A 15,793-nucleotide genomic window follows, 5' to 3' on the forward strand; every position below is an offset into this window, starting at 1 on the left:
ACATTTTATGCATTTTTTTTTAGATCTTACAGTTGATTTGCTTCATTGACCTGCATTAGCATTTAGTGTAGTACTGTATTTATTTAGCACCATGTATTATGCAGAAATCTGCTGAAACATTTGAGGAAAACTACCTGAAACATGTTTCTTTTTATCAACCTGTTCTTCATCTTTTTATAACTTTCCAGCGTTTGATTCTAACCGAAGTGTTTCTGCTCCACAGTTGCCATAGAGCCGGAGAAGAAATGAGGAGCCAAACAGCAGAGAATGTGAAATCATGCAAACCAAGCTGCAAATGAAGAGTGAATGTCACTATGAAGGATACCAGTTATTACCAGTGATTCAAATAAAGTTTATTGATCTGCTCCACAGATTTCCCCTTACATCTGATTTCTGTTTACATTTCTCAAATGCATCGTAAATTATTTTAGTCACATTAATATTCAGACACAATAATCTTAGAATGAGAAAACAAACTCCTGAACTCTTCCCAAGTTGGTTAAATACTTGGTAGTTTTTCTTATTTTTGGCACATCTGCAGGTTTCCTGCTCTACAGGTCCCTGGAGTAGGCCGCTGTCCGCTGGTGGACAGCCACCGCTATGCTGCACAACAGCGCCACTCCCAGGAGGCCCACCGCCACTGCAAGAGCTGTAATGATACCTGCAGGGAACAACAGATCATTTTTAGGCGTTTATACGTTTTTGTTAAAATATATAAACGTATTCATACTCCTTGAATGTTGTCACATTAAACCAAAATGTGTTTGTGTTTTCATGATTTTATGAAATAGTCCAAAACGAAGCAGAGTTATGAAGTGAAGCAGCTCAGGCTCCATCATCAACCTTCTGATCTTTTAATGATTTTTTTGTTTGTTTGTTTAATTATTCCATTAAAAAGGAGGACAGAATTCAAACGAAGATTATACAAAATACTTTACCTACAAATTAACACGATAAACAGGAAAAAATAAATATTTGTGTGCAATGTTTCCTAAATAAAAAGTGCAAAAAATATTTTACAGCAAATCAAAACAAAACCTTTTATGAGAAACACTGAAAATAAAATTTCAAGAGGGAATGAAACTAACATAGTGATTCTACAGCGCTACTGTCGATCTGATACCAATACCGATCAGGCATCAATATTTTAAGAGGGTTGCTGTAATTTATGACTATGCCTTTATTTAAATAGTGCAGGGGTGTCCAATGTGTGGTCCAGGGGCCATTTGTGGCCTTTGGGCTGACTTTGTGCGGCCCCCAACTGGAATTAAAACCTGACACAATGTAGATGGAAACTTTTAATCTGTAATCAGGCTAAAAATTATTTCCAATGTAATTTTCTTACACAGCAAAATGTAAAGTACAAAACAAAGTATTTGTCTTTTTGTAACCAAGTTTTAACAAAAGCTAAAACCAAGACTTTCACTGAAAATCCAACTTTTCTGCACACAAACCAGCTTTTATTCTAAACCAGCAGTAAAATATTGACTTAATCCGATTTTTAAATGAAATGAAGGTAGGGCCTTTACCCCCTACCTGTGCTGGACCACCTGGTCTTGATGCCGCACTCGGCCTCCCAGTCTTCCGGCATCACGTCGCGCACCAGCTCGGTGAAGGAGGTCAAAGGGCAGCGGCTCAGGCCGCCGCAGCCCGGCACGCGGCTGGGGTAGGGCTCGGACGACGATTCATTACGGTAATGCAGCTCCACTGAATAGGATCTGGGTGATTATTAGCATGAGCACAATATGATGACACACACTTGTGGGAAGTGTTATGTAAATGGGCTTTTTGCATTCTGTGCTAATTTGGCCAAAGCGGCGCTGGACGGACGCCCGGCCTCCATCGGATTTTAAACAGGAAAATATATTTGAATGGTTCATTCAACTAAAAAGAAGAATGCAATAAGTGAGTGTATGTGTGTGTACGTCTGACCTAGATACCGCACTTGAATATGCAAATAGCAGAGTGCGTGGAGAACAGACTGGAAGGAAGTCATTACCCATCATCCTCCTGGTAGAACTCAAAGAGTTGACAGGCAGCGTAGGGAGGCAGGAGGCCGTCGTAGACGTCCAGCGCTGCCTGCAGGGTGATGAGTGTGGAGTCATGCTAGGATAAGAGCAAGCAGTGAGAACGTGAGGGGATGTGAAGCAGCGCGTCGCGACACAGATAGCCGGTTTATGTGAGACGCTGAACTTACAGCTGAGTAAATAATGAATTTCAGCGCGGTGCCGCCACTGCTGCTGCGCTCCATGGCGTCAGAGAAATTCCTCAGGATGGCATTTAGCAACACCCCTGGCAAATTAACACAGAGTCAACAGAGCAAGTTCGTATTCCGCAGACACCATCAGAATCCTCTTGACCCCGTTGAGCCGCTTCCTCTGGCGGCGCCGTCTCCGTCCCACCAGCTCACCGTGCGACTCTTCAGAGCCAACGCTGCACTTCGCATCGTTTGAGGCGAAAACAAAGCGTGGGCCAGCAGCCACATAGGATACACAGCTTCACACACACACACACACACGCGCGCACACACACACATACACACACACACATGTTTGTGTTGCTATCTTTGTGGGGACTTTCCATTGACTTCCATTCATTTCTACAGCCTAAACCTTACCTTTACCTGTTTCCTAACCCTATCCATCACATACCTAACCCTATCCCTAACCATCACATACCTAACCCTAACCATCACATCCCTAACCCTAACCATCACATACCTAACCCTAACCATCACATACCTAACCCTAACCATCACATACCTAACCCTAACCATCACATCCCTAACCCTAACCATCACATACCTAACCCTAACCCTAACCATCACATACCTAACCCTAACCAACCAAAACTCAATTCATACCTTAGCCCTAAATCTGACCCCTGACCCAAAAACAGGGTTTCCCCTTGTGGGAACCAGGCTCCGGTCCCCACAAGGAGCAATTGGTCCCCACAACGTAGTATATGTCAGGAAAATTGTCCCCACAAGGTATTACAAACAAACGCACACACACACACACACACACACACACACCCTGTAATATTTATCTCCTCGCTGTGCTACAGATAAAATCTAATTTTATTTTTACAGCACATTTCAGCAACATGGCAGTTCAAAGTGCTTTATGTCATAAAAACACAAAGTCACAGAAACACTATTTGCCATCATTACACATCAGATCATCAATTATTGCTTCATTGATTATGTTTCTAAACCAGCTCTAACCAGCTGGGTTTTTAGTCTGGATTTAAAGAAACTCAGTGTTTCAGCAGTTTTGCAGTTTTCTGCAAGTTTGTTCCAGATTTGTGGTAAACAGAAGCTGAATGCTGCTTGGTTCTGGTTCTGATGCAGATCAGAATTAGAACTGATTGATTCTTTTTGTTCAGAGCTGAAAAGAAACTGTTGCAGTAATGAATGCGACTAAAGATAAAGCACGGAGGAGTTTATCTAGATGTCTTTGGGACATTAGTTCTCTAATCCTGGAAATATTCTTCAGGTGTGAGAAGGCCGACTTTGTAACTGTCTTTATGTGGATCTGAAGGTTCAGGTCAGAGGTCATCACTACTCCCAGGTAATAACTGAAGCTGTCGTTGACTCTAGTTCGCTTCTCTTTAGGTCCAAAGATAAAAACTTCAGTTTTGTTTCTGTTCAGCTGGATAAAGTTTTGGCACATCCACACATGTATCTGTTCTAAGCATCTGTTCAGTGATTGGATGGTTCTGAGTCACCTGGTGACATCATAATGTAGAGCTGTGCATCATCTGCATAGTTATGGTAGTTGATCTTCTTTCATGTTATAAGCTGATCCTAGGATTGAACGTCGGGGTTCACCACATGTGACTTCTGTCCACTTCAGTGAGAAATTTTTATATATTCCTATTTACAGCCAGAACACTGTAAAACATTACAAGGTGATTTAACTTGAAAATGAAAGTCAATCAAGAACAAGAAAATTGTTTTTGCTTCAATGATTAGACAAGTTGTCTAAACATTGTTTTTAATTTCATTAATCTTGAATTGTGAGTTTTAACTTAATGCTGCAATTTAAACCAAATAATTATTTCACAAAATGCAAGAAAAAAAACTGTCCTCACCCAGTTAAAGAGCCACATTTCTCTGATATTTTATCAAGTTAAAATAACGATTTATTTTACTGTAGAATAATTTAAATTCTTTTTTCAAATCACATGAACCAAGTTTCTGATCTGATGATGAATTTTATGAAACGTCTGAATGAATTCAGCTCAGAAACATTTAGTGTGAACAGATCAACGTAACACACTTCCATCTCAGGAGAGAAAAACACGCCGCTAAGCATTCTGGGAAATAGTTCCCACTTCTGTCTTTTTCTTCTTTCAGTTTTTTAAGTGTTAACCTAAAAACTCTGTTTATTCAACTCTTAGAGATTTGACCAAATTAATAAAAAGTCTAAAACAATCTAAAACTCACTAAATTTATTTGACTTAAAGAGAAGACAGTTGACACAACTAAATGCGGCTCGTCGAGTTTTGCAGTGCAAAGTGAGTTCCCACCTCCAGAGAGCCGGGCCTTCTCTCTGCGCTTGTGACTCAGGATGCTGTATGTGACCTCGAAGGAAGCGATCCTCCGCAGCGTTTCCAGGACGTCCGGCGTGGCCCAGCGAGGGAGAGTCAAGTTATGGATCCTCTGTGCACAAAAAACTGTCATTACTGACGTTACACCGATGTGTGGACATTTAAAAAAAAAGAAATAAACAGGGGTTAATTTGCTGCGTTACATTGTTTCTGTGATCCCGTCTATTTTTAGATTAGAGTAGGAAGATAACAGATGCTCATTTTGCAAGTGTGAATGAACAACCTGGCCCAGAAAGCTCCCATGTCAGGGTATTTTAATTACTATATTTCCATATGTTCTCCATTTCAAGTCTGGCTGGAAGTATGAACATTATCCGCATCCATTAAGAGAAAACTATTTTCCCCTTATTTTATTATTCTCTACTGATGATCTGCAGCTAGAGGCAAGAAATACTGGAGAACCGCTTATAACTGCCAATTTTAATAGTTCAAACACCAAATATGCATTAATTCAGACAGTGGAAAACATTTTAATACTAAAGCATAACCTAAACTTACAGTCTGCCTTATTTCTGCTTTGGGAAAAACAGCCAAAGAAAAATAAATGCCACTTCCTGATTGGCTCCTTATGTTGCATTCTTGGAAAAGTTTAGACATACTCTATGAAAAAATATCTGAACAGGTGATTTTTTTTGTAAATTTTCCTTCAACAAATTTAAGACAACTAAAGCATAAATACAGAGGGGTTTATAAAAGTATTCATTCAAATTGATTTCTGTTTTTTTTTGTATTTTGGGACACAAAGCAGTGGATATCTGTTCTCATTTTTCATTTTCCCACAGCATGATGCTGCCACCACCACTAAAATTTCGCTTGCCAGCTCCAGTTTGTATAATTTGTCTCCCACTTGACATTTACGCAAAACTTTGTGCTGATCAGCTGCAGAAAATCCCTGTGGTTGAAGTGAGGAAACATTTTGTTCAGTTTAATTTAACTTTAATTTTAAAACCTATAAAATGTTTTCAGTGGAACAAACCTGACAGGTCAGAGTGTCGTGAACCCTCCAGATTTTTTTGCCGACCAGTCGGGACACGGGGTAGCCGGTGTGGTTGGAGAGCCTCTCCACGAAGCTCTGCAGGTCAGACAGAGGAATTCAGATCAAATTTATTTGCAGTTCTATTTCTTTTCATATGAATCTTAACTATGTCTCCAATTTTTACACAGTTGATCAATTTCCCCCCTTTGAGTCTTGACTTGTTTTTAGATTTATGCATGTTTCTCTGACCTTTATTCATTGCTGTGAATCAGTTTGAATGCAACGTGTTGGCTCTAAAGTGAAAAACGGACAGTGTGAACCGAATCCACCCGGTTCTTGCATGCAGCTTGCAGGTACAGCAGAGGCTGTTCACATGTGACAGCAGCGGCCCTGGCCTGATCTCCAACACCTCCTTAGCAAGCAGCGCAGGGGACTCGGTTTAATTAAAACTGTTTCATTGTAATTCCTTATCTAATTTAATCCAACCGTTAATTAGTGTCTCTGAGAATGTGAGAGAAATTGCACTGTGCAGCTTTTTGCAGGCACTGGAGTCACCGTGCCTGAGAAAATCAGCGAGAGGACACGATGCCTGGTGCATAACTAACACGTCCACTGGAAGTGCTGATTGTGTCGGCAGCAGCAGCCACTGAACTGCAGCGATTTCACCCAAAAATGCGCAATTCTGTTTCCTAGTTTACATACCAAACAGCCGAAGTTACGAAAATAGTGTTTAGCAGAGAATCCAGCAGGATTGTGTAAATCTGCTATAAAATTAGTGAGCGATAAACAAGATTTCACAAGTTCACAGGGACATGGCTCCGGGAAAGAGACGACGAAAACAGGAAGGAAAGGCAACGACCTTCAACCAGAAGATGTAAATAAGCTTTCTTCAACCTGGTGCCTGCATATTTTAATCCAGTTGCTTAATTTCTTTGCTGCAGGACAAAAAACAACTTTCTGCTTTTAATGCCGAGGTTTGTGGCAGCTAGCTGTGATGCAATGCTAATGCTAACTTCTGTGTAACCAGAAGCAACAATTAGAGACTCAGATTCAGATTTGTTTGCTTTTATTTCTATTTGCTCACTCTGTTAGCAGCTGACAGTACAGCTAATGCTAAGGGAATTCAGCTCTCCACCCAGGGCGCTACTTCCTGTGGGGCGTCATGCGTTAAAAAAAAAACAAGAAAAGTTACATCTGCTGCACCCCAAACAGGATTTTTATTGATTATCTGTGGATTTTACAAATGGAGGGAAAGGAGCCTCGCATTTTACTGTCTTATATCTGTATGCAGTGGTTAGCTAACGAAGCTAACGCTGGAGATTTCCAGCTTCACAGTGAAGTTGGCACTAAATTAAAATCAGTTTCTGGACTGAATTTGAATGTCTTTAAAAGACACATACTGAGCTGAGGTTTTTAAAACATAATTAGAGATTTCTGAAATCACACAATGTTCTTTTTAGTGATTCTGTAATATGACTTTCTAAAATTTAGCATAAAATTTGGTCTGGAGAATTTGAGCGAAGATGCTTGGAAACCAATTTTCTGATTGGTGAATCTTTTATTTCTAAAAAGAAATAATTTTTTTTTTAATTATTAAAATTCTTCTTGTTTTTATACACACACACACATATATATATAATCAGCTGCGTTTTACAAATTTATTCAAACAGACAGATGCATAAAAGGGGTTTTCCCAGGTGGGGTTTGTCACTTTTTGGGTTCATCCTACCTGGTGAGTCCGGAGGAACCTCTGGTAGGGGGCGCTCTCAAAGGTCTCCGTCATCAAAGCTCTGAACCGCGGACAGTCTTTGCCTGGAGACTTCAAAAGCTTCAACAACAGAATAAAAGCATTGAAAAAACAGACAAATAAAGAAGCATTTACTTTAAGCTCTGCAAGGAGTATAACTACACCGTCGCTTTACACTGTAAAACAACAGGCCCTGAACGGCGTCAGGTTCAGCTGAAACTCTGACAGCAGCATGGAGCCGGGGACCCGACTAAATTTATGCAGGGTTTGGGTACAGCTGTGCACGGCTGCTGGATGAAAAGGAAATATTTATTTGGCTCAGCAGCCCACCTTATCCTGGGCCCTGGGGACGGTGTGCACTGGAATGGGCCGCCACAGTAACTGGGGCATGATGGGAGGCGGGCGTCTGGTGGGGGGGAACATCCCAGCAAGGCAGGCCTGGGCGCTCATCAGAGTACGGTCGTAGTCAGTGCTCCGGACATAAAGCTGGAGGAAACACAGAGGAAACATGGAGAAAACACAGAGGAAACATGGAGAAAACATGGAGAAAACACAGAGGAAACATGGAGGAAACACAGAGGAAACATGGAGAAAACATGGAGAAAACACAGAGGAAACATGGAGGAAACACAGAGGAAACATGGAGAAAACATGGAGGAAACACAGAGGAAACATGGAGAAAACACAGAGGAAACATGGAGGAAACACAGAGGAAACATGGAGAAAACGTGGAGAAAACACAGAGGAAACATGGAGGAAACACAGAGGAAACATGGAGAAAACATGGAGGAAACACAGAGGAAACATGGAGGAAACACAGAGGAAACATGGAGAAAACATGGAGGAAACACAGAGGAAACATGGAGAAAACACAGAGGAAACATGGAGGAAACACAGAGGAAACATGGAGAAAACATGGAGGAAACACAGAGGAAACATGGAGAAAACACAGAGGAAACATGGAGGAAACACAGAGGAAACATGGAGGAAACACAGAGGAAACATGGAGAAAACATGGAGGAAACACAGAGGAAACATGGAGGAAACACAGAGGAAACATGGAGAAAACATGGAGGAAACACAGAGGAAACATGGAGGAAACATGGTGGAAATGTGGAGAAAACATGGAGGAAACATGGAGGAAACACAGAGGAAACATGGAGGAAACATGGTGGAAATGTGGAGAAAACACAGAGGAAACATGGAAGAAACACAGAAGAAACATGGAGGAAACATGGTGGAAATGTGGAGAAAACACAGAGGAAACATGGAAGAAACACAGAGGAAACATGGAGAAAACACAGAGGAAACATGGAGGAAACACAGAGGAAACATGGAGGAAATGTGGAGAAAACACAGAGGAAACATGGAAGAAACACAGAGGAAACATGGTGGAAATGTGGAGAAAACACAGAGGAAACATGGAAGAAACACAGAGGAAACATGGAAGAAACACAGAGGAAACATGGAGAAAACACAGAGGAAACATGGAGGAAACACAGAGGAAACATGGTGGAAATGTGGAGAAAACACAGAGGAAACATGGAAGAAACACAGAGGAAACATGGAAGAAACACAGAGGAAACATGGAGGAAACAGAGGAAACATGGAGGAAACACAGAGGAAACATGGAGGAAACACAGAGGAAACATGGAGGAAACACGGAGGGAACACGGAGGGAACACGGAGGAAACACGGAGGGAACACAACGTTAAAGAGCGGCACATGTGACGGAATACGACGGCGTATTAGTACTGTCGTATTTCTATCTGTAGATTGAAAAAAAAGTAAATTTCCCCCAAAAACCTCAGAAATTTTTCGATTAATTTCAGAAAAAAACAAAGATATTTTATCTCCAAATCTTGAAAATTTGCACACAAAAAATAAACAAACAACAAAATCTGAAATTTGACAAATAATTTCCTAGAAAATAATGTTGAAATTTCTGATTTTGAAAAGTCAAAAATTTGCTTGAAAAATTTGAGATTAATCTCAGAAACTTTCTGGAAAAAACTTGGACATTTCTGAGCTTCAAAAGTCAAAAATCTTTTAGAAAAGAACTCAGAAATTTGTAGATAAATTTGAGAAATTTTCTAGAATTGTTTTAGCTCCGAATGTTAAAAAAATGCAACAAAAAACCTCAGAAATATCAAGATTCATTTCCTAGAAAATAGCTCAGAAATTTCTGATCCTGAAAAGTAAAAAAATTCTAGAAAAAAACTAGAAAATTTGAGATTGATCTCAGAAAGTGTCTTGAACCTTTCTTGTGTCTTGAAAATTTCTAAAGTCAAAAATTCTGAAGGTACAGTAGAAAATATCTAAGATTCATCAGTTTTTTTCTCACAAGTTTTCAACTTTTTGGATTCAGAAATTTTCTTGTTTTCACTAGAAATTGTCTGAGTTTAATTTTAAAATTTCTAAATTCACTGCTCCATTTTTTTCCAACTACAGATTCCCTAACACGCCGTTGTAGGAATCAGACACATTCTGGGGTTTTACATGATTTGGAAAAGGAAGAATCTTTTCTTATAGCACATTACATCACAACTACAAGTTTTAAAAACATCACTTTGATAATATTTCTGTCATTGTCCAATAAAAACATGAACTTCAAGGCACAATCTCTGCGCTGCTTTATGTGGGTCAGCTGAGCCATCAAGTGAAGGGAAGGATTTGAAAAAATGCGGGAAGGAGGAAGGTGGGAGATCCGGCTGGCTGTGATCTCCTCTGACACCAGCCTTTGCTCGTCTCCATCCCTCTGTCACTCTGTGTCAGGTTTTTGTACACAGTAAATCCCTCTGATAAGCTCAGATGCTTCTGTGACGCCAAAAATCCTCCTTTTCCCCTGTTTTATGAAATTAAAGCAGACGTGGCAGCACAGGGGGAATGCTCGGTACAAGCTGACAGCGACTCGGACGCAAATTACCAACGACAGGTACCGAGAAGAGCTGGTATTTTCATATTAATTACATGTTACCAGGAGAAGGAGGCTGGGAGGAAGGAGAGAGTTTGGAGACAATAAGAGGGAGTGGGAGCAGAAATCATGCCCTGATGATGACAGTCTGCTGAGCCTGCAGCCCCTCTCAGCCCGACATGCTGCCAAGTGTATACAGTACAAACGGTGGCGCCCTGGGCTGCCTTATCCCCCCCATTCAGCACATAACAAGGCCACGGCAGCGATACGACCACAATGTGTCATCCTCACTAAATTACTGCATGCAGCGCAGGCGGCAAAGACACGCATAACTTGACGCATGTTGCAGCAGCGGCAGCGTCGTACATGGGAATCCAGATATTGGAGCGGAGCTTTAAAAAAACAAGCTGCGATTTTCAGATGAATGTGAGGAATCACACACCTCTTTGCTGTTGTATTCCTCACTGAGGAAGTTTCCATAGCGCCTGCGTAGAAATCCGCCCAGCTCAAACTGCTGCTTCATGCCGAGCTGCAAGGGAAGCAAACAGGAGGTTCATGTGGAAAACCTGCACCCTGAACGTCTCTTCAGGATTTTGTACTTTTTACTTTTACTTCAGTCATTTTATTATGAAGTGTCTCTACTTTTACTTGAGTAAAATTTCTGGATTTTCTACCTACTGAATGAAAAACAAACAAGTTTTAACCAAAGATCCAGGAAACGGACACAAACCTGCAGTTTTTATTGAAAGAAACTGATTTGGAAAACAATTTCTTTTGCCTGATTTTGTCTTTTAAATTTCCACCTAACTTTATATTTTGGTCTGTGTCATGATGTAATTTTTGAATATTAATGATTGATCATTTGATCAGTTACTTGGGTAGACATTTTAACCAAATACTTTTTGTCTCTTACTTTAGTCATTTCTTGGACGTCTATTTTTTGCTATAGCTTCTCTTGTTTGAGTATTTGGATATTTTCTCTGCTCCATAAACCTCTGAAAACCAACTGGACTTACATGTGTGTTTCTGCAGGACTTACTGGTGTGTGAATGACCTTTGACCTTTCAATCTGCCGTCATAAATCCCTTCATTAGCAAACAGAGTGTGATTTAACCTGAATTTAAATGCTGCTGGTCTAAGAAAACATGAAACCAACATATGGTTCCCACTTCTAGACATTTATTTGTCAACAATCTAAAAACTGTCATCTTTCTTCCCCCTTATTGTGTTTTTGTCACAATAAAAATATTAAATTCGTGGCTTAAATCCTTCAAACCACAGGAAATTATTTTATTATATTATTTTGTTTGAAACAGTATGAAGTTATAATCTGCAGTAAGTTTCCATTAATTCTGTTCCTGTTAATCTGTAAAAGTCTGTAATTTGTTGTCATTTAACTTTATATGGTCGGATTTAAACGTTAGCAGCTGTGTCACATTGAACTACTGAACATTAAACAAAGCATTTAAAAATAGAAAAAGACATGAAAACACAATACATATTTCAGAAAGCATGCGCGAACAATAGCAGGTTTGTTAATGTTTAATCGTTCGTCTCTATGCTGGTGCAGAACTGCTCAGCTGAATTTCATCAACCTGACAGTGAAGTGGAGCGAAAAGTCAAAGAGAAAAACCTGAGAAATTTTAACAGTAAAATGACATTTTTAAGTGGCGACTCTGATCTTTGTGAGCAGAGACAACCGGCTTTGCCTCCCAGCTGATTAAGAAATGAAATATTTGTTGATTTCTGTTTAAATATTTTGTTTTTGTGTTACTTAAAGTTCATCAACCATCTTTCTCTGTTAAATAGTAGTTTGATAATCTCAACTTTGACCTTAAGTTAAGGTAAAAGTTAAAAATCTAATGTTTTGAAAAGCACAAAAAGACGTTTCTAATAAGACACCAGAGAAAGTGAAAGAGTGACAGTCAGTTTTCTAAAATGTTTTAAGCTGAAAGACTTTTCACTCTCAAAAAAAGACAAATCCGTCTGTTTGGTGATGTTTCCTGCTTAAAGGGGCAGAAATTATGTATTTTCCAGGCACTTAGTGCTGTTTTACTTTCAGTTATTAAAAAAATGCTGCATATATCAAACTTAGAAGAAAATTAGCTTTGAAATTTGATGTCTTGAAAATGGCCTCTGTCTCTTTAAGAAGGTTGCGCTCTTTCCGACACTCTGCCTTCAGAAATCATCACTACAATGTTTCTCCATTATGCTGTTAATAACTGTAACTAGGAGCGCTGAACTGAGACATAGTTTGTATGAACCAGATGTTTGCTGGTTGCTGCTGGCTAGTCTGAAGGAGCAGAGCGGGGAAGGCATGGAGCTCTGTGAGGCAACTAACATGATAAACATTTAACAAGTTATTGTCATTTATAATTAAATTGGGAGAATTTAATTAATTAATTTAATTTTGGCTCACTTCTGGAATATTTACTGAATGCTTTCTGCTCGAGGTTTCATTCTGTGAGATCCTTTCTGTGGTTTGTTCCAGTTTTAGCCTTCATGCTCCTAAACACTGGAAGTTTTGTCAGAAAGAAACAACATGTACCTCGGTGAGCTGTCCGAAGCCCTGAGCCCAGACTTCCTCCCCATGTGGATCCCTGGGGTATGACTCAATAGGCGATCGATCGCCGTGTCGGAACACCTTAAAAGTCAGAACAGATTATATTGCATGAATTCAGGCGCAGTGCTGCTGCTGCTGCGCTCATCACGCCCTCTAGCTAAAGGAGAAACTCTGCCTGAGACAGAAAGTGGTGATTAGAAACAGATCAGGCCGGATTTGAGGCGCAGGCAGACGAGTCATAGTGTTATTAACCTGCACACTGTAAAACATCAGAAGGTGGTTTAACTTGAAAATGAAAGTCCACCTGCTGGCTGGAAAATGAAATTTAAGTCAACAAGAAAATAGTTTTGGTTTTAACTCAGAAATTAAAGTTCATGAAGTTGATTTAACAACAAGACACAAGTTGTCTAAACATTGTTTTTAAGTTCATTAATCTTGACTTGTGAGTTTTAACTTAATGCTGCAATTTAAACCAAATTAAAATCTGCAATAAAATCTGCCCTGATTTCTCTATTATTTTACTCATAATATCAAGTTAAAATAACGACTTATTTCACTTTAGAATAATTTGACTTCTTGTTTCAAATCACATGAACCAAATTTCTGATCTGATGATGAATTTTATGAAACATCTGAATGAATTCAGCTCAGAAACATTTAGTGTGAACAGATCAATGTAACACACTTCCATCTCAGGAGACAGAAACACGCCGCTAAGCATTCTGGGTAATAGTTCCCACTTCTGTCTGTTTCTTCTTTCAGTTTTTTAAGTGTTAACCTAAAAACTCTGTTTATTCAACTCTTAATAAAAAGTTAACACTACTTACTGCTGTAAGTTTATCTTTCACAAACTCAAAGCTTTAGGTTCAAAATCTAAAACTCACTAAATTTATTTGACTTAAAGAGCAGAAGATAGTAGCTAAATGCAGCTCAAATGTTTTACAGTGCAGAATCACCTTTGTGAGGAGCGATTTAACCCAGAGTTACATTTCACTGGATTATGAAAACATTTGATTCGCTCCTGTTCACACCAAACACACATTAACTTGTTTTTTTAAAGTGTCTATAGACCTCAAACAAAAAGAACCTGTAGGATTAACACTGCAAAAACACCAAATCTTAAGTATTTTTAGTTTTCTTTTGAATTGAAATATGTTAGTACACTTGATTTAAGACAAAACTAACCTTTCAGCTGGATAAAGAGGCTTGTTTTAAGTAAATAATTCCTTGATATTTATCAAAAAGTTCCAGTTCCATTGGCGCCGTTACCTAGCAACCCCAGGCAAGCCCATTCTGTCGCCTAGCAACCCAGTTCTAGTTCCACTGGCAGATTATTTCACTTATAAAATGGGGAAATTCTCTTGTTTTAAGTAAATTTATCTGCCAGTGGAACTAGTACTTCTTTATTAATATAAAGGAATTGTTGGGTTAAAACAAGCTCCTTTATCTTGCTGAAGGTTATCTGTAGGTTAACTCAGTCTTATTTTAAGTATAATAAGATATTTGCACTAGAAACAAAACTAAAAATATTAGGTAAGTCTTGATGTTTTTGCAGAAAATAAAAATTTGCTCATTTAAGAGCCAAAAGAATACAATTTTAAACGTCACAACCAAATGTAAAAAAAAAAAAAAAAAAAAAAGCTATACTAAGTAATTATGTATGAGTTAAATATTGTAAGGTCATGTATGACCTCACAGGTTCTGGAGTGAATTCATTAAAGAAATGGATGATTTACAGTGAAACCTTGAATACTGTCGTCCTCTCAGTGGCTTCTGCAGCCGTCACACCCTTCCTGCTTTTGTCAGTTCACCTTCGTGTTCTTGAGAGCATGTCCTACATGGCTTTGCTTTTACTGGGGAAGTGGTGGAGAAGTGGGACGCAGGTATTTTATTTACTGGACAAGCTTTTCATGTCCATGCGCTTGTTTCTCAGCTGGTGTCTTACAGCCTCACCTCTCCTGGAGTTTATCGGCATACATACGGCCAGCGCCGCTCGCTCCGACTGTTTCTGCACACCTGGAGTGTTATCTCTCATCTCTTGGAAAATATTTTGTTAATTCTGTTATTAATTTAAATTATGCTGTATAAAACAATCTAAAATATGTCGCTTACGGGAAGATAAGAACTTATTTTTCAGATAATTTGGGGGATTTGATTATTCTAAGAGCAACATAATTTTATGAATTAAAATAAAAAAACATTATTTTAAAATCTGTCTACTGCTTGAAAAGGATACATGACTTTTTTGTGTGTAGCGTCTCCTTAAGTAATTCAACTGTGTGCTGGAGTGTTACATAAAGAGGTTTATGAACAAAGCCGCAGTGTCTGGGAGAGATATGCTTGCCGCTGTCTGAGGCGAGGCTCAAAGTAATCCTTTGTGATAAAAGTGTAAATAAAATAATACTCACTGGGCAGAAAACGGCAGCGTAATCAGCAACAATGCAAATCAAAGCAGGCTGTCAGATTATGTTAAAATCATGGCGTTCAACAAACAAATGCTATCAGAAGCACTATGCAAACATCTTGTGTGTGATGTATTACTGGAGAAAAAAAGAAAACGTATGTCATGGCTGAGGATTTCAATGGTTTCACTTACAGCAACAACAAACTTGAGCTGCTGGGACTCGGTCAAGCAGATGCAGCAGAGGAGGTAGAAACATCCCAACGTCGTCCACATCATGTTGACTCACAAAACGCTGCTTCCTCTGAAAAATCCCCGCCTGAATTTAAGAGGAAAAGTTGCAGAGTCATAATGGGAGTAATCCCCAAATAACGATTTAAATTCCCATCGGTGTTTACCTTACGCACACATGTTGCTGTTTTAGTCAAATTCTTGACCAAACGGTTTCGGTGCATCCCACATCTTCTGCATCAGGACTGCAGACTTCGGTTAAGCTCTTGTTTTGCTGAAGTTAAGCAGAACTTTTATAGTCCTCCTACCTGACCTCATCTTTCTGTCCCTCCTTCACACTGTAAAAC

General features: G+C 39.3%; 2 protein-coding genes across 3 annotated transcripts in view; one reads left to right on the forward strand and one right to left on the reverse strand.

The window, feature by feature from the left end:
• Nucleotides 1-371, forward strand: part of mybpc2b (myosin binding protein Cb) — a 28,932-nt gene extending 28,561 nt beyond the window's left edge. Inside the window, exon 31 of the mRNA XM_014988729.2 lies at nucleotides 224-371. Within this exon, the coding sequence (XP_014844215.2) occupies nucleotides 224-249 (26 nt within the window). The 3' untranslated portion in view covers nucleotides 250-371. The remainder of the gene's footprint in view (nucleotides 1-223) is intronic.
• Nucleotides 329-15,723, reverse strand: LOC106918746 (testicular acid phosphatase homolog). Of its 2 annotated transcripts, none has more exons than XM_014988737.2 (12): nucleotides 15,614-15,723; nucleotides 15,411-15,534; nucleotides 12,800-12,895; nucleotides 10,694-10,780; nucleotides 7,668-7,823; nucleotides 7,320-7,418; nucleotides 5,591-5,686; nucleotides 4,534-4,666; nucleotides 2,198-2,292; nucleotides 2,000-2,106; nucleotides 1,537-1,718; nucleotides 329-661 (listed from the first exon to the last, which is right to left on the reverse strand). In XM_014988737.2, exons 2-12 carry the CDS (start codon nucleotides 15,492-15,494, stop codon nucleotides 552-554), a joined length of 1,245 nt encoding a protein of 414 aa, XP_014844223.1. In that variant the 5' UTR covers nucleotides 15,495-15,534; nucleotides 15,614-15,723; the 3' UTR covers nucleotides 329-551. The 2 variants fall into 2 exon arrangements, with proteins under 2 accessions (XP_014844223.1, XP_087872491.1); XM_088016365.1 differs by having other exon boundaries at nucleotides 15,623-15,715.
• Nucleotides 15,724-15,793: the final 70 nt, after the last annotated feature.

Source organism: Poecilia mexicana, unplaced genomic scaffold (genome assembly GCF_051168715.1).
Source record: "Poecilia mexicana isolate PSO_F unplaced genomic scaffold, ASM5116871v1 scaffold_19, whole genome shotgun sequence".
Taxonomy (NCBI): domain Eukaryota; kingdom Metazoa; phylum Chordata; class Actinopteri; order Cyprinodontiformes; family Poeciliidae; genus Poecilia; species Poecilia mexicana.

Coding starts and splice junctions, on each gene's coding strand:
- LOC106918746 (XM_014988737.2), bottom strand. CDS start 15,494: ATGATGTGGACGACGTTGGGATGTTTCTACCTCCTCTGCTGCATCTGC. Junction 7,824..10,693: donor AGGAATACAACAGCAAAGAG/GTGTGTGATTCC, acceptor TGTTTCCTCCAG/CTTTATGTCCGGAGCACTGA. Junction 5,687..7,319: donor GGTTCCTCCGGACTCACCAG/GTAGGATGAACC, acceptor TCTGACCTGCAG/AGCTTCGTGGAGAGGCTCTC.